Raw genomic sequence first — 25,702 nt, forward strand, 5'->3', positions numbered from 1 at the left:
GCGGGGGGAAAATGGGTGATGGGCATTGAGGAGGGCACCTGTTGGGATGAGCACTGCATGTTGTATGTAAGCAATGAGACATGGGAATCTACCCTCAAAATCAAGAGCACACTGTATACACTGTATGTTAGCCAACTTGACAATAAATTTTATTAAAATCAACTTAGTTTAACTTAATTAAAGCTAAATATTAGAGCTATTACTAATAGTAAGAGAAGGGAGTGAGTAAATGAAATGAGAAGAATGGGGAGTTTTTCTTCCTGTATAGCTCCAGGAGCTTAAAGAGTATTCCTATTCAGAGATAGCAATGGTTAGTATAGCAAGGTCTGTGCAATTTTAACAAGATATCTCTCTCTCCCACACATACATACACATATACATACACATACAATGTTATATTGTTATATTATATATTATATATCATTCATATATAAACATGTAATGCATTTTATTTAGAGAAGAGGTATTCAAATTAATGTCACAAGATCGAAACATGTCATTAAATCTAAGCAAAACACATTTCCTGGAAATAATTTTGACTCAAATTCAAAGCATGAAAGTATTCACAGTAAGAGTTGTAATAAGAAAGGCAAAGAGGAAAGTCTTAAATAAAAATTGGGAACATTAGGAGAGTGATGATCCTAGCCTAATAAAGGCATTGATAAATAGATCCATATCACTCAGCTGGGCAGGATATGATCACAAAGTCATACAGATGGAAGTGACACACTATGACACAATTAAAATTATTCATATAATGAACTAATTCAACAAGGAGTATAACATATTGAAATAATCTTGAATTGGTAAGCGCTATCAGAGATGTGGACAAGAATATTAGAATGAAATCTTGCCATTTGCAAAATTGTGGATGGAACTAGTGTTTTATGCTAAGTGAAATAAGTCAGAAAAAGACAAATATGTGATTTCACTCATGTGTGGAATTTAAGAAACAAAACATATGAACATAGGGGAAGTTAAAGAAAAGTAAAATAAGATAAAAACAGAGGGGTGGCAAACCATAAGAGACTGTTGAATACAGAGAACAGAGGGAGGGTTGCAGGAGGGGAGGTACGGGGATGGGCTAAATGGGTGATGGGCATTAACAAGGGCACTTGTTGGGATGAGCACTGGATGTTATATGTAAGTGATGAATCATGCAATTCTGTTCCTGAAACCAGTACTACACTGTATGCTAACTAACTTGAATTTAAATAAACAACAACAAAACACTAAAAGGCTTTGCTTCATGACTTTCACTAAATAAATGAAGTTACCTGAGGAGGTGCAATGACTTGTTCAATCTCTAACTAGTTAGTGGTAGACCCCTGATAAAAGAGCCTCTAGTCTAGTACTGCTTTTATAATGCCAGGCAAATCCCAGGAAAAGCCCCATCCTCTGTTCACCTTTCCATTTGTGGCCATGGGCCAACTGGTGGTTAAAGTTTCTAGGCATTACTAATAGCTCCCCAGGCCATAACAGCCACACCCAACAACAGTGAGTCATGTAGGAACCAAGACTTAAACTTAAGAGAGGCAGTATAGAACACCTCAGGTACTACTCTGCCCCAATTCTCACTAGACTCTTGCTTACGTGTCTTCCTGAGTCCCTATTTCACAAGAGTAAGATTCACACGTCACAGAAGAAGCTAGCCTAGAATAAGAAAACAGATGCAAACAGCATTCTGGTTAAGCATTCACATATCAGGAATTATAACTTTATGAATATCCACCACTGGGTTGGCTAGAAGAAAAATGACTTTTATGAAAGATAGCTTTTTAAAGTAATTAGAGAGGATGCTTTCATAAGAGGTGTTCACAGTAATTAGTAATACATACATATATCATCTTGGGAACACCTCTTGAGAGACAAGTAATTACCTGGGAAAAGTCTTGCTAGACGCTATCAGACTTTATAAAGTCGACCCAAATGTAATTATGGCAAGCGCACAGGGAAAACTAAGAAGGAGTTAGAGAAAAGAGCCAGTAAATGAAAATATGGCCCCCTTAGGGCACAAGTAAGAAGTTACCTATAACTAGATTTTCCCAGAGGAAGATTCTCTAATAAGAAAATAAGCAGACATACAAAGAAAAAAACAAACAAAAGGAAAAAAAAAAAAAAACAAGAAAACAAAACAAAAAAACCTCTTTACAACTTCTGACAACTGGCAAAAATAAAATGAATAAAAACAAATCTATGGATTTTTAAAATAGTATAAAGAGTATATTCTGCTTATCAAAGTAGAATGATTCAGAGTCTATGTTACTTTAGATAGAAACAAGAACACATAAATCAGTGAAGTTTAAAACCAAGATATTGCCAGTAAAGATGGATATGATATGGTATCATTTTTATTTCCATTCTCAAGGGACTAGAAAGTTAATTTGGTGGTCAGACTTCTAATGCCTGGACCTCTAAGAAAAATGCTTTTGGATTCTTTACATTATTTTCAGATTGTCCCATAATATGACCTTTATTTTCATAATACCTTATGTCAACTGCAAACAGAACAATGAAAATGGACTGAAATTCTTCTCTGAGATCACTTCGTCGGTTCTGCTTTGCTGGTTCCTAACCCTACTTGTTTGGCCTCATATCTCAACAGTTGTATAATGTTGATTACCTAAAGAATTTGCCTGAGAAATGTGAAGGCAAGAAAATTTGTTCTATTCATCAAAATATACATTACTCAAACATTTAATGAAAAAAAAAAAAAACAAACATCCTCTTCATAATGCCATGACAATTCATTGAGAGTTATCTAATAAAGAGAATGTATCTTCTGAAAATAGTTTGAAAACAGGAAGTTGATCCTGAAATCTAAAGAGCTCCCATTCATTCTGAAATTATAAGAAACTAACTTATATCTGCTGAGTAAATGATAGCCATAAAAGCCATAAAAACCACAATTAATCTACAAAGCAATGTGTTCTGATAAGCTTTCACTTTAAAATAATATTTGTTCTTATTTAACAATTTTTTCACAAGACCTTGTCTGGTATGGGCTAAACAGTGTAACCTTTTGTAAAAATGGGGTCAATAACTCTTTTCTGGAGTACTTCAAAAATCCTTAAATAGACATTGTGGCACATGAAGGTATTTCCAAAAGACTGGAGAAATATACATTACATACATACATAGACCACTTGACCTCGATATTTAATGCATCTGAGTTGAAATTAAAATGTTCTCCAATGCTTTTGGAAAACAAAATAACACAAAACAAAACTCTAAGTTATCTGGTATGATTTATATTCAATTGCTATATACTCAATTTACAAGGTTTAAATAATTCTCTTTGAATTTAGCTTGGATATGTATACACAAAATCAAATACAGGCACAATTCTTTCTTATATCATGACATTTTGACTTTGTGGAAGAGAAGCAGAACATTAGATCACTGTTTAACAGTATGGACTTCAAGATCCTCATCTTGCCATTGCAAGTGGGAATTCCCAGCAGACAATGAGCAAGCAGAGGATATTACTTTTAGAGGCTCACTAAATAAATAGCTGTCACATTAGAAAGAAAAATACAACAGTCATGACTACGTTCAGTTTCCAATGAATGCTAACCCAAAAACTCATGGTATCTCCTGACTCATTTTGCATCACAGAAATGCAATGCTCCAAAGGAAACCAGCTGTGGTGTAGGCTGATGAATTCATAACTACTAAGTTTACCATAATAATATTAATCTTCACTGATGTATCAATTTTCAATTATTATTATAGTTCAAAAATACACTGTCTCCCTAAACAGAAATTAGCAAATGCTATGGTACAAGATATTTGTTATTTTACATTTATAAGGATTCATCTATATTCTTTTTTTTTTTTTTTTTTAATTTTTTTTTTTCAATGTTTTTTATTTATTTTTGGGACAGAGAGAGACAGAGCATGAACGGGGGAGGGGCAGAGAGAGAGGGAGACACAGAATCGGAAACAGGCTCCAGGCTCCGAGCCATCAGCCCAGAGCCCGACGCGGGGCTCGAACTCACGGACCACGAGATCGTGACCTGGCTGAAGTCAGAGGCTTAACCGACTGCGCCACCCAGGCGCCCCTCTATATTCTTGACTTTCCTTCTGCTGTTTTACAAAACACAATTGTATAATGAGTCCACAGAGCATAGGATAGTACAGTTTTAAAAATACTCACCCATAGTAAATTGAACTCACAGTCCAATTCATTCAATAAATTTGGACCCCTACCACATACCTGATTTTGTAGCTAATTTTTAGCAAATGGGATAGATTAGTACTTTCTTTAATGTAATACTGCTAAGTTCATGGCTAAAAGTCAGATTGTTTGAATTCAAAAGGTGTGGCGGTGAAAAAATCCCCTTACTTTTGCAAAGCCTACATTTGACATTAGCCTCAGAACATCATGTCTCCCTGACATGATTGCAAGGCTTTTAGTTGCCTGTCTTGCAAACTACAATGTCATTGTGGATTTCAAGGGTCTTCTATTTCTGTACTTCATAAAATCAAGCTTTTGAAGCATTTCTGGGTCTTGTTGACATGAAATAAAGCCATGTCATGTATGTGTGGATCCTCGGGTTCCTTTTAGGTCACATTTCTATGTTACATGGTATCAGTAAATAAGAAATAGACACTTTATAGCAAGAAATATTAATTCTTTATCCATTCATTTCAAAATTCTAGGCTGAGTTTAATGAACAGCTTAGGAAATTTTGTTATAATCTCAAAATTGTCTATGATTGTACTGAGTACCTAGAAAATACTCAGTAACTTTTATTTGATTGATTAAAAGAGAATGTCTACAGTTTAATTCAAGCTCTAAAATAGAATTTCTGAGATTTATAAGCCAATATAAATATTTAATAAAGAGCACAGAAGCCCTAAAATGCAAAGCACCTCAGGATCTAACTTCAGAATTTTACATTATCATGCCTGACTTCATACTGTTTCCACAAAAGTGAGGAAATAAATAAGTACATCTATGGTTTATTTAAGAGTATAAACTATATCTACAGCAAGAATTGGGCTCAGTCCTTTTGAGTACAAAACAAATTTCAACTGATTTACCAAAAACACATTAAGGAAAATCGAAGTGCCTTGAACTCCATGTGTCCCATCCCATTCCCAGTCCACGCGGGCAGAAGAAGGTGGATGTACAGTAAGAAGAGAAGGAAATCTGCACCTAGAACAGGATCCTAACACCACTCTGTTAAATATACACAAGATATGGGAAGTACAATCCTCCCATGTATTTGTATTCACAGGTGTATTTCCTGAGAATAACAGGCATGGTCCAGACATATAGAGATTCCTTTAACATACATATTTGTTATACTACTTTGATGCTTTTCCACATTTCATATTTTTCATTTAGAGTGGAATGAGTAAGTCACAGGGATGAAAGGTACAACATAGGAAAGCAGTCAATGGTATTTTAATAGTGTTGTATGGTGACAGACGGTAACTGCACTAGTGGTGATCACCACATAAGGTATAGACTTGGTGAATCACTATGTTGCACACCTGAAACAATGTAACATTGTATGTCAACTATACTTCAATTTAAAAAAGTTTCACTGAAAAACAATTTCATTTAGAAACGGAAAAGATTACCTTTCTTGCTTCTTTTATCATCTTCCGAATAGTTTCCTTAATTGTAAGTAAGTGTGCTCTTGGTGGATGAAAGAGGAGGTCTATATGGGTACCGCCTAAGAGTCCGGGCATCACATACGGCCAGCCTAAGTCAAGATTTGGAGCTTCCACATCAGACTCAATGGGCCAGTAAGTCCCTGAAGATGAGGTATCATCATAGGAGTTATCAGTACCATATGCTGTACTTTGTGCAACTTTCTGGACATTTTTCAAAATATAATTAATTTCTTCTTCAGCTAGAAAGTCTGATACTCGTTCCTTGGCAAGAAATTCTTGGTATGCTTCTAACCCATGTTCGATCAGTGCATCGATGGCTACTCGATACCATTCCTTGTAGTGAGGCTCAATGTAATTGTCTGATTTACACTCATCATTCAGTGAGGACAACATTGACGAGGTTTCCATGCTCGCGAGTGTTTGACAACCAGCACTTTCAAACACTTTCAAATGTCCATTTGTGCAGTGACGAGAGGTATCTGGGTGCTTAAACAGAAAGAAATGAAGATCAGTTAGAATTCTGTAACGAAATGTTTTCTGACCCACATCAATCACTATTTTTACATTTACTCATTTCCACTACCAGTAGCTCAATAGGACATACATGTCACGACCAAAGTGGCATTAATTGCACCATAATTCACAGATGTATTACAAATGAGCTAAACGGATTTCCATTTATTTATTTATTTATTTATTTATTTATTTATTAACATCTATTCATTTTTGAGAGTGAGAAGGCTCTGAGCTGTCAGCATAGAGCCCAACGCAGGGCTCGAACCCATGAACTGCAAGATCATGACCTGATCTGAAGTTGGACGCTTAACCAACTGGGCCACCTAGGCGTCCCCAGATTTCCTTTTATAGGCCACTAGTTGATTACTCTTTTCCAAGGTACCTTTACTTTCAATTTCTCACCTAAGGAAATACACCTTTTCAATGACATCCAGAAAGATCACCCTTCTTAACTTTAATCTGGGACTACATATGGTGTTTGTTCCTATAAGTTTTCTTGATTTTGGTTTTACAATTTTTTTTTTAATAGAATACAATCAGTACCTGTCTATCCATTAACAGAAGCTTTTACTAAGTACTTGTTATGCATATAATCCCATACTAAAAATATAAAAAGCATGAAACACTTGCCTTCCAGAAATGTATGAATTAGCTGAAGAGGCAAAATGAAACATACACACAAATCTATTATCACTTTGAACAAAGCCATATATTGCTAAGGACCAAAATGAGTACTGCTTGTAGTCAATGCTTTCACATAAAAGCAAGTAGATATCAATGTGGAATAAACAAGCTATGGATAGCCCTGTGCAGGACGCAGGCTTCAGGTGAACCTGGGGTGATGAGTAAGAATATGATCAGGCGGCAAGAAGGAGCATTTTAATCCCACACAAGAGTGAAAAACATAACAAAAGCACAGAACAGGCATGAGCTTGGTATATTCATGAGCTAGTTAAAAAAAAAAAAAAAAAAAAAGTTGGTCTGCTGGAAAGTATGCTCCTTTCACTAGAAGTAGGAGATAAATTTGAATAGACACTATGCAGCCAGGTGGAGGGACACAGATTTCTGCGATTCGATAAAACCAGTGTTTAAAACAATTAGTCTGGCAGTATTAGGGACTTGAGAGACAACTATCTAGGTCTTTCAGTGTTCAAACACCCAGTGAAGAAGTGACAATATTTCTGAGCTGATTCAAAGTAAGAACTCCTGAGATTAGATGCTTTGACAGCATTTAGGTGATAAAGAAATTTAAGATATCAAAGATAATTCAGGGATTTCTCTTAGGAATCCAAATCTGCCTAACCAAGCTCATACCCCAGCCCTCTCAATGCTCACAAACTGTCATTCATTCACTGCATAAGATACCTAACTAGACTTTATCTCAAATAAGGGCCTTTCCAATCTTTTGAAGCCATGCTCTCCATTGTGCAGATTCAAACAAAATAAAGTTCTATGATGTGCTACAAGCACTAAAGGGCTAATTTGACCAAAAACATCTTTGTTAAGGGCCCTGTCTTAATTTAAAATTCTCCACTTAACCCAGCCTTTTCAGACTCAGGACTACCGAAACTCAAATCTGATTTGGGAGGATAACCCATAAAGCCATAACCATTTATTAACTCCTTAGCTCAAAAGATATAACAAGTCACTAATCAGAGAGACAGTTGTGAAGGAATGGAAAATAGTGCCACAAGTTTTGCTTAAAGGGTGGAGGGATCAGAAAAAAATCAACACAAAGGCAGAACTAAAGAAGAAAGAAGATTATAGGGTCCACTTGGCTCTTTTAGTGGAGACAATCCTGTCCCCTAGGCTCAAAATTTTTACCAACAAAGCCTAAAAGGATAGAAAACCTAAAGGTCAAATCTGATACAAGGAAAAAAAAAAAAAGAACATGTTTACGCTATTGGCATGTGGTACATAGAGGCCAGGGATAATGTTAAACATACTTCTTGGATACACAGGACGACCACCTGCATTAAAAGATTATGTGGCCCAAAATGTCAATGGTGCCAAGGTTGAGAAATCTTCATCAAGCTGCTCACTTAATGTGCCTGGTATCACACTACGAATTTATGACCTTTCTGATGTTCATTAAGGTTCTTTTCTGTAGATGATACTAGACTCATTTTTAACAAAAAATAGGCTTTTATTTTCTTCATAGAATCAATCCATTTGATTAAAGTGTATTTCCCTAAGGTTTAGTGAGTTGTGGTTTTCATTTGACAATTCCAGTCCATGAAGGGACAGGCATCCAGTGATCACATGAAAATTACATCTATTATTTGTAATTGTTTAAGATAGTAGTTAACTACTGGTTTGTGACAATTTTAAATTTCCTTAGCACTTATTTCCTAAAGTTTTTAATTTAACTTTTGAATTCCTGTAATGTGATGGTAAACACTATAATTATCTACTTGGAAGTTAAAGCGCATGACAATGCTTGAAAACACTGTATTGATTTCTGAGCTTTACCTACATAAATATATACTCTGTAACTGTAAAAAATTCATTCTTCAGCTATGGGTAAGCTGAGAAATCATAGAGATCAAAAGGACCATGAAAGCAAAATAAAACCATAAAACACAGATGAAAAGTTAATTATGAGGGGAAAAAAACAAATGAATATTTAAAAAAAAAGGGAAAACATTGTGGGACTAATTAAATAGGAATGCCAGATACAATGCAGAAAAAGACATCATAGAAAAAATGCAACAGCTATGAGCACTGAAATTGAGTTATTATGTAAAAGAATTAAGATAAAAAAAATAAATATGCTTGGGGCACCTGGGTGGCTCAGTCAGTTAAGCGTCTGACTCTTAAATTTCAGCTCAGGTCATAACCTCACAGTTTGTGAGATTGAGCCTCATGTCTGGCTCTGTGCTGATAACGTGGAGCCTGCTAAGGATTCTCTCTCCCTCTCTCTCTTTCTGCCCCTTTCCCGCTTGCACATGGGCACACATTCTCTTTCTCTCTCAAAATAAATAAACATGAAATTTTTTTTTAAATAAAATAAAAATATGCTTGATGTTGTCCTGCTAGAGAAGCTATGCTTTCTAACCACTTTCTAGAGATACACAATTATCACAAAAGCTGTATACAAGGGATAATTGTGAGGAACCATTTATAAACAAATTTTAAGGGAAGACAGTAAGGTAATGGCACTTGCATAAATGGGTACTGCAATAAAATAGCACTTGTATTTAGTTATAGACTTAATACGGCACTCTCAGGAGTTTAATCACTGAACATTTTAAGGGTTTAATTTGAGGACAAAATTAATTGGGTATGCCTTTAAACAGGCAAAGGTGTATTATTTTATTAATAACCATTAAAACTCCTAGAAACTATATAAACATACGTAATAGAGTTAATGAGTAGAGAAAAATAAAATTTCACCATGATATAAAAGCTAAACGGATCAGTAGGCTCATCTGCTAGTTAAGTGACTCATTCCAAAAAAAACAGGCTTATAAAATATGGGATTCAAAACCATGCCTCAAAAGCATTACAAATTCATTTGATACTGAATCTTTGGTATCATTCATGGAAAGTATAAATTCCCAATGTTAAATCTGTAAATACAAAGGACATAAAACAAGATAGTAAACACTAGACTTCAATTCATGGGCTACTCTGGAAAACATTTCAGTAGTTTCACTATAAAATTAAATATGTAAATGGCATACTTGTTTATGGTTTCTGATCTGAGAAGATTCATTGGGAAAGACTTGTGAAATAACAGGTCAATGGAAAAATGCTCCAAGGAGAAATTATAACTTCCTTAGATCACAAATAGTCCAAGGTTATGATTAGCAATGTGCAAGCAGGTGACCCAAAGTCAAGACTTTGAAACCCATACAAAAAGGGGAGTGCCTGAGGGGCTCAGTTGGTTAAGTGTCCCAACTCTTGATTTTGGCTCAGGTTTCGATCTCATGGTTTGTGGATGCATGCCTCCTGTTGGGCTACGCACTGATAGTGCATAGCCTGCTTGAGATTCTCTCTCTTTCTCTCCCTCTCCCTCTTCCTCTCCCTCTCTCTCTGCCCCTCTCTTGCTCCTGTGCTCTCTCTCCCTCTCTCAAAATAAACAAATTTAAAAAACTACAAAAAGGATCACAGCTGCTGTCGTCTCTGAGGTCCATTTTCCAACTTCTGTCTTAGGCTGTTTCTATTCAACTACTGAATGCTTTTATGGGTTAAATATGTCCCCCAACAAAGTATGTTGAAGTCTAAGCCCTTGGTCCCAGTGGAATGTGATCTAATTTGGAAATAGGGTCTTCTTTGCAAATGTAATCAAGTTAAGATGAGATCATATTAAATTAGGGTGGGGCCTAACCCAATATGACTGGTGTCCTTATAAGGAGAGTGACACAAACAAATAATCAGGGAGAATTCCAAGTGACTACAGAAGCAGAGACTGAAATGCTGAGGATTACTGGCAACACTAGAGCTGAGAGTAAGGCATGGAACAGATTCTTCGCTAGAACCTTTAGAGAGAACACTGTCCTAGTAACACCTTGATTTGGAACTGCTAGCCTCCAGAACGATGAGAAAATAAATTCCATTGTTTTAAGCCAAAATTTGTGATATTTTGTTATAGTGGCACCAAGAAGCTAATACAAATGCATATAAAAATCATCTTTATTTTTAAACCTTAAAAATTTTAAATAGAGATACTTAAGAAATTTTAAAAAATAATTTACCATCCAGAAATGATTTCAAGCACTTTTTTTTCTAGCTTATGTTATGATATAAAACTAGGTCTCTGACACACTTTAAGGTTGAACAAATTTATTAAAGAACATTTGATAGTCTTTCAAATATTGACAAAAAAGCTCGATCAACCTTTTTTTGGGGAGGGGATAACTGACTTTATATGTCAAAATATCTACCTAGAGAATATGAGAAAATGCTTCATTAAAGAGTATTTCAGAACACCTCTGCCTTATAAAATCATAATCCATGGTCCACAATAGTTGAAAATTATAGATCTCTTTTTCCTTTGAATTTTTACCTGTCAAGATTGTCTTTGATTTTGAATTTGATTACCAGAAATTTAAGATGACAATTAAAACATTAAAGAAGGTACTATTAAATTAAAAATTTACTATAATATTCAAGCTGCCAAGTGCAATTTGATATCAAATTGTGGCATCCTAACTTATTAAAAATTTCTCAGCTGGCTTTATAATCATACAACAAAATGGTCCATTAGTACAGATTAAGTCTTCCACAGGGTATGCTTTTCAGGAGGCCAAGGACTACACAAACATATAGCACACTCAGTCACAGGGGTCTGGATGCAAACATCTCCATGTGTAGATCACAAACAGAATCACCTATGTTATCAGACTTATGAAAAGGAAACTAAATATCTCTAATTCACTTTATAAATCCCAAATAAAAATTCAATTTGCTCAATATCTAAACATTTATTCATTTCTTTTCACTGGGTGATGGTCTGACAATATTGCTTTATCAGATTAACTCAAAAAACACCCATTATTCAAGGGGTGCCTGAGTGGCTCAGTCGGTTAAGCGTCCAATTTCAGCTCAGGTCATGATCTTGCAGTTCATGAGTTGGAGTCCCGCATGGGGTTCTGTGCTGACAGCTTGGAGCCTGGAGCCCGGAGCCTGCTTTGGATTCTGTGTTTCCCTCTCTCTCTGTCCCTCCCTCACTTGTGCTCTGTCTCTCCGTCTCTGTCTCTCAAAAATAAATAAAGACCAAAAAAAAAAAAAAAAAAAAAAATACCCATTATTCAATATATTTTCAATCCCCAGTTTAAACTCTAGTCCAGATATAAGACTATAAAGGCCCCCAAATATGTTAATGACATTAAAACATCATCATTCACTGACACTTAGAATCACTGAGTGATTCCTGCAGAGAAATCCACAGGAGGAAAAAAACAAACAAACAAACCTTTTCTCAGAGATCATATACTAGATAGTCAAACTGCAGAGGAATACTCTAAGCACGGCTTAAAATGCAAGTGGAATTAAAACAAATTACTGTTTTACCAACACCTAAACTACTCCTAAATGGCATTATATTATGATACTAGTACTCCAGAAGGTCCAATGAACAGGATAAGGTAATCCTAATAGGGTGGCATCTTGTGCTGTAAAGTGTTCCATCTTGTCCTGATCCTGATCAATGTATGTATCAATCATTCAGATGAATAAATAGAAAAGCATTGCTACACTTTGCAGAAATAAATAGCATAAACATCAGATGCCACAATTAATATTCAAAATGACCTTAAAGTGGTAAAATAATAAGTCAACATGAACAAGATTAAATCCAATACAACAAATGTAAAAGTAATAGTTTACATTAAAAATTAATTATACAGGGGGCACCTGGGTGGTTCAGTTGGTCAAGCATCTACCTCTTGATTTCGGCTCAGGCCATAATCTCATGGTTCATGGGTTCAAGGCCCCAGTCCTGCGTCAGGTCCTGCACTGGCAGTGCAGAACCTACTTGGAATTTTCCATCTCTCTGTCTTTCCCCCACTCGCTCTCTCTCACTCTCTCTCAAAATAAACATTAAAAAATTTTTAAAAATTGAACAAAATAAAAATTAATCAGACGGGGTGCCTGGGTAGCTCAGTTAAGTGTCCAACTCTTGATTTCAACTCAGGTCATGATCTCATGGTCTAGAGATCGAGCCCCACATCAGGTTCAACACCGGGCATGGAGCCTGCTTAGGGTTCTCTCTTTAAAAACAAGAAAAATGTACCATACAACTACAGGATTGAGCAGACTTTAAGACAGATTACATCTTGAAGAACAGCTGAAAAATTAGTGTTTAATCTACAGAGAACACTGAAAGAGACACAGAAGAGTAGTTTTTAATTGTGTCAAGTGGGAAAGTAGGACTGAGTGACAAATCACTGGTTGGCTCAGTGACTCAGAGTGGGTGAGATGGCCCAAGTTTTGTCTCTGGCTCCGCCACAAATAGGTTTAAGATTCTGGTCATGTGACTTCAGGGCTCTAAGCCTCATGTCCCTTATCAGAAAAATGGTTAAAATAACAGTACTGACTGCAAAGGGTTCCTGTCAGGTTTAATGAGATAGAGGCCCTCAATTCTGTATCAGCCTTAAAATCCGCTAAAATAAATTGTTACATAGTAAGGAAACACAACTTCAAATACTTCCATTTTGACCTCAGTGTGCATTTTCTAATTGACTAAATTCTTCTTTCCAGCTTATCTGTTAACTCAGGCAAAAGACCCCGCAGGCAAAGCATCCTGTGATGGGGAAATGAAACTATGCTCTCAAACAGTAAGGCCTACTCTGAGCCAGCAAGACCCGCGTGACTGACCCCAAGACAAGGATGGGCCTGAACTTTCATGCCTCCCAGCAAGTATCCACTAACCTTTGTCCCACATTTGCTTTATATAAACCAGGAAGTAATTTTAGCCCTTTGGAGATAGTCTTCAAGATCCCAGTCCACTGTCTTCGGGCTAATCCTCTATCTTCCCAGTGTTGGCCTCTGCTCTGGACATTGTCAGTGGCGAGTGGCCGAATCTGGTCTGTTTGCGAACCCCGAGAGAGGTGATCTTGCACCCCCATACCCTGGTCACAGCAATATAGGAGAGAATTGTACTTAATAATAAGGATCTATATTTCTCTTACTTTCTTAGTGAGTATCCTCTTTCTGTATGTAATCAAGCAGAGGACATTTTTTTTTTTTTTAAAGAGTCCTATCATGTTTAACAAGTTGTGCTCCAGGCACCTTTGGCTTCAAAATTCTAAGATGATAACTTACTTTGCCTGCTGAAAAGATCTGATATACCCACAAACTTGCTAATGTTGTTTGGAAGAGGGAGGTGGTTAAGAAAGTGTTTCTTGAGGTGCCTGGGTGGCTCAGTTTGTTGGGCATCGGCTGATTATTGAGTTGGAGTCCTGCATCTGTCTCTACGCTGATAGCACAGACCTGCTTGGGAGTCTCTCTCTCCCTGCCCCTCCCCCACTCATGCTCTCCCTCTCTCTCTCCACTCTCTCTCTAAACAGAAGAAAGAAAGAAAGAAAGAAAGAAAGAAAGAAAGAAAGAAAGAAAGAAAGAAAGAAAAAAAGAAAGAAAAAAGAAAGAAAAAAAGAAAGAAAAGAAAGAGTGAGAGAGAGAGAGAGGGAGAGAGAGAGAAAGAAAGAAAGAAAGAAAAGAAAGAGTGAGAGAGAGAGGGAGAGAGAGAGAAAGAAAGAAAGAAAGAAAGAAAGAAAGAAAGAAAGAAAGAAAGAAAGTTTCTTACTCTAGTGTGACAAGGAACTGCCTGCTGTCCTCAGTTTCTCCTAAGTCAGCCTTCACAGTTCAGCTTCATTTTTTCGAAGTTAAATGAATATTGTACATATCCATTTTCAAATGTCAAACAAACAAAAAGCCAAGAAAGTCAAAAGCTGCCATACCAGTTTTGATAGCAAGCAAAAATGCTTATATTATGATGCTATATGGATGATAAGCAGGCTATCAAACCATATAAGAACAGAATTATAATTAAGAAAATTAATCCAAAAGCAAAAATAAAAACACATACATACAAATGATAATGGCTGCCTTGGTGGTTTTATGGGTGATTTTTTTAAAACTTCTTTATACTTTTCTGTTCCTATCAAATGTTTATCTATCTATCTATCTATCTATCTATAGTTTTGCTACAGGAAAAAAAAAGGAATTTTTTAAGGGAATTACTCCAATAGTTATTTTTTACTTTAGAATACCCTCCTCTGTTTCCATTCACTTTCTAAGTTTACTGTCAGATGTAATTCAAAACCCTGCATATAAAACAGTTTAGTAAGTCTTACAGCACAACACATGAACAAGTACAGAATATGAGAAACTAAAGCCATATGGGTTCAGGGATCAAAAAGGAAAAAACTTAAATAAAAATAACTCATACACTTAATGAGGTCTGAGTAAGTAGCTCACTGATGTGCCCTGTCGTCCCCAGCTCCCAGCAGCTAGGAACAGAGCTACGGCAAGGAGCTCCCATAGTAATTTCTGCACATATTATCACTTTCCATGCATTATTTAAATGCATTATTCTGTCTTCTTCACTAGACTGTAAGCTCTGTGATGGTTGAGATTATGTGTGGTGAGCACAATTATCAATGCTCACTACATAAGTGCCACATAGCAAGCTAATGATATACTGCTTTAATAACTCAGCATTACAGAAGGAGTTGACTAAACAGGATACGGCAAAAAAATCCTGAAGTATAAATTCTTTTCAATGATCATACCCACATCCTCGCCAACATCTGTTGTTTCCTGAGTTGTTAATTTTAGCCATTCTGACAGGTGTGAGGTGGTATCTCACTATAGTTTTGATTTGTATTTCCCTGATAATGAGCGATGTTGAGCATCTTTTCGTGTGTCTGTTTGCCATCTGGATGTCTTCTTTGGAAAAGTGTCTATTCATGTCTTCTGCCCGTCTCTTCACTGGATTATTTGTTTTATGAGAAAGGGGAACCTTATTGCTCTGTTGGTGGGAATGCAAACTGGCTCGGCCACTGTGAGAAAACAGTGTGGAGGTTCCTCAAAAAATTAAAAATAGAACTACCCTATGACCCAGCAATTGCACTACTAGGAATTTATCCAAGGGATACAAAAATGCTGATTTGAATGGGACACAGGCACCCCAATGTTTACAGCAGCACTATCAACAATAGCCGAAGTATGGAAAAAGCCTAAATGTCCATCAGCTGATGAATGGATAAAGATGATGTGGTGTGTGTGTATGTATGTATACACATGTATGTATGGATACGTACATACACACAATGGAATACTACTCGGTGATGAAGAAGAATGAAATCTTGCCATCTGCAACAATGTGGACAGAAATGGAGAGAATTATGCTAAGTGAAATAAGTCAGTCAGAGAAAGACAGATATGAGTTCACTCACACGTGGAATTTGAGAAACTAACAAACATAGGGGAAGGGAAGAAAAAATAAGATACAAACATAGAGGGAGGCAAACCATAAAAGACTCTTAAATACAGACAGCAAACTGAAGGTTGATGGCAGTAAGTGTCAGGGAGTGGGTTAAATGGGTGACAGGCATTAAGGAGGGCACTGGTTGGGTTGAACACTGGGCATCATATGTAAGAAATGTATCACTGGATTCTACTGAAGCCAAAACTACATTTATAGGTTAACTAACTTGAGAGTAAAAAAGAAAAAAAAAAATGATAATATCCATGCAGAACTTTTTAACACTGAAGCACATATTTGTTTCAATTAAATGGAGGTTAATTTTTTGATAATACAAAATATTACCTGTTGAAATGGGCTTTTAAAAGAATAATTAGAAACCTAATGAGCACCGTAAAAGTAAATAGATAAATCCATAGATCTCTATTAAAAATAAACATAAATACTAATTTCAAATGAGCACTTTGTCAGAAGGATAGAAATGGTATCAAGTGTCAATTGGGAATTCTCCCTAAGAACTGTATTTTGAGATGTTTAATTATGTTAAGTCATTATGAAAATAGTTTCTACGTATTTAAATTAATCTTCATGAAATAAAGTTCTAAGTCTTGTTTTTCAACATGATACAAATTAGTTATAAAGTGGGACTCATTTCTCCTCTGTTTTTGATATCAGTTCTGTTATTATATGAACTTATTTCAGCAGAAAGAAAGGATTCACTGGGTGTTTAAACAGGTTATGATTATAGATGTTTGGTATATCATTAAGGTGCAATTAAACTATACATTCCAGAGCAATGCTGAGAAGTTTAAAAGTCCGTATTTTCCAACATGGTAAAACAGAACACTGTGATGCTTAAGTTTATCCAACACATCATCCACATGAAAACCCAGATTCTCGTTTCAAGAAGCCTATCCATCTCTCTACTGTAAAGGTAGGCAAAACTTACAACAGGTAAGTGTCTGTTGTTTTAGTTTTCTTTTGTTTTGTTTGTTTCTCCCTTGACAATGCTATAGTACCAGGGAAAATGGTTTTTAATACCGACTACTGTCACTGCCAAAGGTATCTGAAAATCATTGCTGAGATAGCCTCAATGTTGGGTTCTAGGATAGGAGGCGAAGAGTATCTTTCAAATGTGTTCCTACTATCTGGGCTTAGACTTCAGAACTTTACTTATCTGTACCTTCACTGTTCTCTGTCAATATTCTCCCCAGGATAATGTCATCCAGTCTTACAGTAGGAAATATTCTATATCAATTTTTGATGACTCTCGAAAATCTCCAGATAGGACTGCTCTCCTAGGCTCCAGACTCATATATTCCACTGGTTTCTGGACACTTTCCCCGCTATTTAATAGGCTCACTTTTTTATATTAAACATGCCAAGTTAATTCCCATTTCAGGATCTTTGCACTAGTTATTCCAACAGCCTAGAATTCTCTTTCTTTTCATTCCTGTCTTACTCATGTGGTACCTCCTTAGAGAGGCATTCCAGACTACCCATTTTAAAAAGGACCTACCCGGGGTGGGCAGGGGAGGGGTGCTAGGTGGCTCAGTCAGTTAAGTGTCTGACTTCAGCTCAGGTCATGATCTCACAGTTCCTGAGAGCCCAGCGATGGGCTCTGTGCTGACAGCTTGAACCTAGAGCCTGCTTCAGGTTCTGTGTCTCCCTCCCTCTCTGCCCCTACCCCTCTCATGCTCCATCTCTCTCCCTCTCCCTCAAAAATGAACATTAAAAAATTTAATTAAAAAAAAAAAAAAAAAAGGATCTAACCAGGGCTCCTGGCTGGCTCAGTTGGTTGAGCATTCAACTCTTGATTTCAGCTCTTGTGAGGATCTCATACTTCCTGAGTTCAAGCCCCACACTGGGCTCCACACTGATGGTGTACATGGAGCCTGCTTGGAAGTCTCTCTTCTCTCTCTCTCTCTCTCTCTCTCTGCCCTGTGCATGTGTGAGTGCCTGTGTGCTGTCTCTCTCTCAAAATAAATACACTTAAAAATTTTTTTTTCAAGACCTACCTTTCAGCTATGCTTAATTCTATTACCTGGTTTTATTTAACTTTTAGCACTTACCATCATGTAAAATAATCAAGGTGTTTGTTTACTTGCCATTGCCCATATCCCCCTCACCAAAATGGAAGTTCCTGGAAGGCCACCAAGCTGTTTATTCTAATTTATCTGTGCCTGAGTCATATTGGGTATTCCTCATTTGGAGTATCACTGCTGTCATAGATAAGGCCTATTGTCTTACATTCTAAGTATGCTGGGATCTATGATCCATTCTTCCCTCACTTGTAATCAATCACAAAGGTGAAATTACTAGGGATCTATCTATTCCCTCCATCATTTGCCTCAATAACCCTCCCCACTTTACACCTATCCACAAATCCTATTACCATAGGAAGTGGGTTCGGATCTTTTGACCTCAGTTCTGAACCTCTATAGAATATGTAACAAAGACTTGATACATTTAGGTGAGCATGCACACAATGCAGGTTACAAGGGCCCCAAGGAGTGAAATACTCAATGGGTGTCATACGCACTCTTGTCCCACCTTTTGAGTCTACTTGAGACAACAAGAAAGCCAATCTTGGTGCACGCTAACATTACAGAGGGGCAGGTGCTGTAGGAAATCATCAGAAACATGTGCTCCAATATGAACTATGAAAGTGGCTTTCCAACTACGTGTAACAAAAACAGTGTGCTTCATCTATGCTAAAGTGAAAGTTCGCAAACAAAATGTCTTAAGAAAATGTATTTTCCTTATGTATGTTGGGAATGGCTACCAAAAGTCAGGGTTCTAAGTATTTAGCAGCAATAACAAAAATCTTGGACCGTTAAAAAGTAGAGGTTTAAAACAGAAATAATATTGTGGAAACTGCTCAAGTAGACACAAGTTTATTTAGTTAAAATGCCCCCCCCCCAATAAATGTCATAATATATCTAGCTTGGTAAGATTTTAGTTTAATTTGTATAAAGAGCCCTATAGATATATAAAACACGCAAAGCAATCCCAACGTCTAACAATCCTTTATTAGTCTTTTCCTTCAGGATTCCCTTTTCATTAAGCCTGCTTAGATAGCTATATCACAGTTGAAATGAAGTACTTCTTTTTTATTTTCCCTCAGAAATTCCCCCCAAAAATCAGATTGGAAAACTAGCCCACTCTAGTTCAGACCTTTTACTGTCTTCTTCATTGGCTTCTCTCATTCACACACATGGAAGTTAAGCAAAAAAAGTATAAATAAATACTTTTTTTTTTTTAAGTGTGTGAAATGCTGCTCGCTGCTCGATTTGTATAGATGGATTTCTAGGTCCTGTGGATTACTTGTGAACAGCGTTCCCTGCAATCTCTCCTCACAACTGTGCTTGATTCCTCTGACAGTGTTTCTACCCTGGATGACTGTAATGACTGAGTGAAGGTGGGTGTTTATAAAGCTCTAGACCTGAACCAGAAACTGCACCTGGGAGCTCTTCTGTTTTATTCCCACTTGTCCTTCAGGCCCAGGTCAGTGCAACTGTGAGGGAGAAGGGAGAAGAGACTCCAAATAATGGTACCACTATGTTAGGATCTTAAAACCAAAAATAATAATTAGTTTCTTTCACTCCAATAATTAATGTTTTTATCAATCACTTCTATTTGTGATACATGCACACATCTACTTAGGATGTTCATGGGCTCCTGTCCAAACTTTTGTGGACTCATATTTTAGATCCAAACCTTAGAGAGATTTTATGGTCTTTTCTTTTAATATTTCATGTTTTAACTCCTCTGCATGTAAGATTTAACCTGATAAATGGAAGTAAATCTAGTCTACAAACAGAACACAGAATTTAACATATTGGGAAGACCCTATCTTAATAACAGGGTATTGAATCAAGGCTTTGAGTATACACAAGATATGAATGACTTATCAGAGAATACCTTCAGGTATGAGTATACAAGAATTAGCTTAGTATTGCACAAATAAACTTTTGCATTGAAGCACATTTTATGTTACTTTCATTGTATATGGACTGATGTTTTTTGCCTGACGTTAGTAGACACAAATTGTAGACATATGCTGTAATTTTAATTTTCATTAGTATTATTTTCCTACTGAGATTTTTTTTAAAGTTCATTTATATGTATTGTAGCCCTCTACTTAGTACTTTTGATCTTTGAACCATTCTACACTAGACAATAACTCTCAAAGTAACTTTCCTGTGATAAATCCACTTTTCAATCCATCAATTAACAAATATTTCAACTTACTGCACAATGAGGGTATGGGCATATCAATATCCAGTTTCAATAACATCATTATCCTTCTTTTTTACTGTCTGATTTGTACTCTTACTTGAATACTTTATTGCAACTTTAGTTTTTTTTTTTTTAGTTTTTGGAAAACAGAAAAATGAGAGTCTCGATTTTCGTAAAATGCTTATCTAATAAATTGAGTATAACAAAGGCAAAGATGGAAATTATTGAACATAGCAAATAAGGCCAATATTTAGTTTTAATCAGATGATCATTGTACACATGTTCCATTGTGAAGGAAAATATTTTTTAATGTATAAAATGCCAGAAATGACTGTTGAAAAGGGTATCAAACATTTAAAATAGAACTGGCAATTTTATTTAGAATATACTTTAACTATTAGAGAACAGAATTACCTCCATAATATGTTATTTGACTTAAATACTATTTGAATTTTACAGACTTTTAGAAATAAACAATGTACCAAAATTGGGGCGCATGGGTGGTTCAGTCAGCTGAGTATGTGACTTCAGCTCAGGTCATGATCTCGTGGTTTGTGAGTTCCAGCCCCGTGTTGGGCTCTGTGCTTACAGCTCAGAGGGGAGAGAGTCTCCCTCTCTCTCTGCCCCTCCCCTGCTCATGCTCTGTTTTCTGTCTCTCAAAAATAAACATTAAAAAAAAAAAAAAAAAAGAAACAATGTACCTCAATAAAAAACTGTGCTGCTATTGAAAGGTGACAGCAAGAAATAAAGACAAATAAATGGATGAACAGATGGAGAATTAGACAAATAAATAGAAGTAAGAAATGGGGGAGATGGAAAAAGAAAAGATGAAATGTGGCGCAGAGAAAGAAGAGGAGCCAAAGGATGAGAAGGGACGAGGAAAGAAGGGAAGAGAAGACAGAGGAAAAGAAAGTAAAGGAAGAGAAGCACAAAGAAGGAAGAAAGAGGCCAGAAACCATAAGAGCAGACAGAAGATTGGAGGGACAACAAGAGATGAGAAAGGAACGGAAGAAATTCACCTGAAGCCAGGAATCGGTGGGGAACACGGTCAACAGCTCCTTAATCTAAGAACAGCTTAGCTTTATTTCACCCTTCTATAACAATTCAGAAGTTACATTTATCGAAAAAGATGATCCTTTTAAAACATCTGTAAACAGCTGCTGAACGAGCCAAAGGAGGCTAAGTAGAGCCAAGTCCTGTGAAGAACGGAAGCCTTCGCTTGCTTGTGCAGGAAATAAAGGACAGCAGAACATGCCGCTGAGGACTCTACTACAGCCATTGAGGTGGAAGAGGCCACTTTTTAGGGCTTTGAAAACTGCCTCTTCTTCCCCAAATGAGTAATGCTTATACAATCAGAGAAGCAACTTGATGATAGAGAACTAAAACCCTTTGAAATGATAATCTGACAAAAGAAGTGAAAACAATGAGCTTCCCAGTGATACAATGGGGAGATGTTAGGTAACATTATTTTATGGTACCCTCAATAAGAAGCACAGAGAATTTCAGAGCAGGATGGGACAGGCTAGTGGAAAACCTGAGACACCAAGAGAATTTAGGCACTTTGTCCAAAATCATGACGAAGTGGTCTGCTAGTGTTCAGTTTCACAGAGGATTAATGAACATACACAGTGCCGGCTGGAACTTTCAGAGAATAGGAATGAAACACTAAGTGAATGGACTATAATTATTAAGTCCCTTAAATATCAGCTTCCTGAGATCCAGGAACAGTATCCTGTTACCTTCCTACCCAGAGTGGAACTCACTGCTAGGCACAAAATAGTCAATACATGCAAGTTTAATGAACGGATTGAGTATAAGAGCACAGAGTCGTAACCTTTAGGTATCAGGACTGCATAATTTTTGTGTAAACTCTTTAGAATAGGCCACTGCCAGTAACATGGAGATTACACCTGACCCTATGCCAGTTCTCAACAGGCTGACCGTCCCTAACTTACCTTTCCCAGAGATGGGTGCTGTCTACAAATTACTTCATACACAGCTCAAAAGATAAAAGTCATGTGCCTTTAGGGGACATCTAGCCTCACTCCTAAGGACAGTATGAAAATAAAACGAAATTACAAACTGGGTAGTAATTAGATGTCCCCAGAGGAAAAGGTTCCTCATATCAGACATGATCACATGATTCAAACACTTTCCAACATAGATGTGCCCAATGGGTAAATAACCCTTATATTTGGATCATCTCTCCAATCCAGTCTCATCTTCCTCATAGCATCATAGCTGCTGAAAACATCTTTTGCCTCCCTGATCACCCTACCCCTACTTCCTATATATGTTAGCCTCCTGGCTCCTTGATAAACCCTTCTTCCCAAACCTGGAGCCAACTTTCTCCCACTCCACCTCCACCCATGCCCCTTGTGAGCTGAGACAGACACCACAAAACAATGCTAATGCCCACTGGCCTACCTCAGTAATAAGGAAGCTCCATCTGAAGGCTCCAGCATGTTTTCTCAGAGAAATGTCAGTGGATTTAATTTGTGATGGAGCTTAGATGCTACTTGCATAAAATTTAACCCACAATATCTTGAAATCCACAGTTAGAACGCTATTTGGGGGGTGGTGGGGAGAACGTATTCTGACTCTCAAATGATAAACTCACCAACAAAATTATAAAATACATGCCACTTCCAGATTAGAAATAATTAAATAAACAAAAGTGCATTGCAAAATTAGCAGTAACATTGTGTGGAACAGACTCTGAATTGTGAAACATCCTTGTAGCACTCATATTTTACAAGTTACAGAGGGACAGATATGCAAACTTACCTAACTAGCTAAACAAGGACAACTTGTAATTTGACAAATAATTAGTTAAATTAAGATTAAGTGGGGCCTTTTCAAAAGCTCTCCTCCAACCTGATTATGGAGAAGAGGACTGCTTTGCTGGGATCATACTTTCGCCACCAGATTCTCAAGACTTAAGCTACAATGTTACATCTTGGAAACTTATTATTGTATAATGGAATGGAATAAGAAATAAAGTAGGTGCAGGAGAAGTCATGGTCAAGAAAACACTCAATGTATAAACAGGGGATATGGTAGCAGGAGGAGATACAACAGAAGGAATAATAAAATTAATTAACCCATCCCAAAAGAGTTTAGTCAGTTATAGTTACAGTAATAATCTCTGAAGAGTAATGACAAAACACATCACTGAGTCAGCACCAGAGGTGTGGTTTGTCTCCTATGCAATCCCTTTCAGCAACTATTCAATAGGTACAGCTTCCCACAATAAATTCTGAGCATCTGTGGTCTAGAATGTGCCAGCTTTAAAGGTAGGATCCACCCAGCCCCTCAGGCAAGCTGTGCAGGGCGCAGCCAGCAGCCTTAATAGGCGTGTCCACCACGTGTGCCCTAAACCCAAAAGCCAGGGGGTGGAATTTGAAACTGGAAGGTGTGGGGACTGTCACCATTCTGGGAATTGCAGGAAGACAGGGAAAAAAACAAACATAACAAAAAAAGACCGACCCCCAACCCTGACTCCATCCTGTTTCACAGCATTCTTATTTAATTATTTTGAAAAACGAAATTAAAAAAAAAAAATTTTAAGTAACTTTCTCTTCTAAGGCCCTCCCTTTCATCGCTGTAGCCTTGTCCTATCTCTTGTCGGGACTGATTCAGACTCAGTCATGGATTTCCCTGGGGCTCTTGCATTGGTTGGGGATGAGAAAGGGAAAGAGGGGAGGTGTCTGCCAGTGACCTGGCAAAATGTGTGGGAATCTGGAAATGAGTTGCTGGCCATCTTGGTCTACAGCTTTGACTTCCTGTCGCCAGCATGGCTTTTTCTCAGTGTTCTGGACTCCTGAGTTCTCATCTCCACTTCTGGGTCGAGACCCTAGAACCAAGAACCTCATCACTCCATGCATGATCAGCATGGTATCCTGTGTCCCCACACCCTCCTCCCTACAAAGCACCACTGTCTCTTTACACACGAACGCAGAAGCTTGAACACACAGGCACTATGCCTCCTCACACACCTTATTTTATAGGTGATAATTCCCCCAACGTGTCACAGAGAAGAGTACCTTTCCAAGTACCTTTCCAGAAACAAACTCCTTTCCCTCTAGAGCAGTGGTTCTCAAAATCCGGTATGTACCAGAATCACCTAGCCAGCGAACCAAGGACCCAGACCCACACTCAGGCCGGCCGACTCGAGGTTGGAAAGCACAGGTCTGGACTAATTCGGGGGAGGAGGCGGATTGGATACAAACAAGAAACGAGATTCGGTCAAGAGTAACCTTCCCTTCCAGTTGCAAACCCCAGGGGAGATCGAAAGAACACTCTGGCCCTTCTTCAGCCTACGCCCCCCACCGCACCCCGCCCCCGGCCCGACCACGTTCCCCCCTTTACTTCCTCCCACGAGGCGCTTCCCAGACCCTCGCCACCGCTTCCTCCCCGGGGTCCGCCGCCAGCTCGGACAGCAGCGGGGGAAACAGATCCCGCGTCCACGGGGGGCGGCGCCTGTCCCCGGGGGAACCCGAGCCCACACCCCGCCGGAGACAACTTTTCAAACTTCCCGACGCACTCTCACCTACACGCGAACGAGAGAAAGTACACCCAACAGAGGAGACCGAAATGCCGATCCGCGCGGGCTCCCCAGGGGAGCTCCCCTCCCTTCCCCTCCCCCTGCCGGGCGGGCCCGCGGTGGGTGCAGCCTCGGGACCCCGCCGCCCCCGCCCGCCCGGGCCGCGGAGGGCAGCCCGGAGCCCCACTTACGGCCAGGAGCGCCCCCGAGCCGCGCGCAGCCGTGCCCGCCGCCGAACGTTTGCCTCCCAGGAAGCGGCGAGGCGGAGGGAGGGGAGGGGAGGGGAGTTACCTGCCGCGCGTCAGGTCGGCGGAGGGAAGCGGGATCCGGCCCCGACCGCGCCTCCCCGGCCTGGGTGCACAGCTAAGTGAGCGCAGGCGGGCGGGCGGACCAGTTGCAACAAGTCCCGAGTCGTGTCACGCCAAACCCCGCGCTGCCAGAAAGCGCCTCGGAACCTGTCTGAACTCAGAAACCCAAGCCTCCACCCGCCAAGTATAAAGTCTTCCTTCCCCTCCGCCCTCCGGGCTCTCGGGAGATGGCGAGTCCCGACACCTGGAGACCCCAGAGGACCCCCGCGCTTACCTGGGAAGGGTGGGCCTCGGGAGAGCGGGTTGAGCTCTCACCACCACCCCCCCCCCCCACCCTGCGTCCTAGGCTCTGGAATGCGGGGGGGGGGGGGGGGGGGGGGAGGGGAGGGTTGCACCGCCCTCGGGAGAGCGGGGCGGAAGGGACCTGCAGTAGATAATTCCAATCAGCCCAGCAATGCGGGCCCCTACCCAACCGCCTGAGTGTTTCCAGGCTTGGAAAAGACCAGGAGGTGGAAAGGCGGTAGA

General features: G+C 38.6%; 1 protein-coding gene across 1 annotated transcript in view; it reads right to left on the reverse strand.

The window, feature by feature from the left end:
* FAM83B (family with sequence similarity 83 member B) overlaps positions 1 to 25,125 on the reverse strand; it is an 89,820-nt gene extending 64,695 nt beyond the window's left edge. The window contains exons 1-2 of the mRNA XM_019457450.2: positions 25,061 to 25,125; positions 5,596 to 6,117 (exon numbers count right to left, since the gene is read on the reverse strand). Of these exons, the coding sequence (XP_019312995.2) occupies positions 5,596 to 6,039 (444 nt within the window). The 5' untranslated portion in view covers positions 6,040 to 6,117; positions 25,061 to 25,125. The remainder of the gene's footprint in view (positions 1 to 5,595; positions 6,118 to 25,060) is intronic.
* Between the last annotated feature and the right edge of the window lie 577 nt (positions 25,126 to 25,702).

Source organism: Panthera pardus, unplaced genomic scaffold (assembly GCF_024362965.1).
Source record: "Panthera pardus isolate Hobbes unplaced genomic scaffold, ASM2436296v1 HiC_scaffold_17, whole genome shotgun sequence".
In the NCBI taxonomy this organism is placed as follows: Eukaryota; Metazoa; Chordata; class Mammalia; order Carnivora; family Felidae; genus Panthera; species Panthera pardus.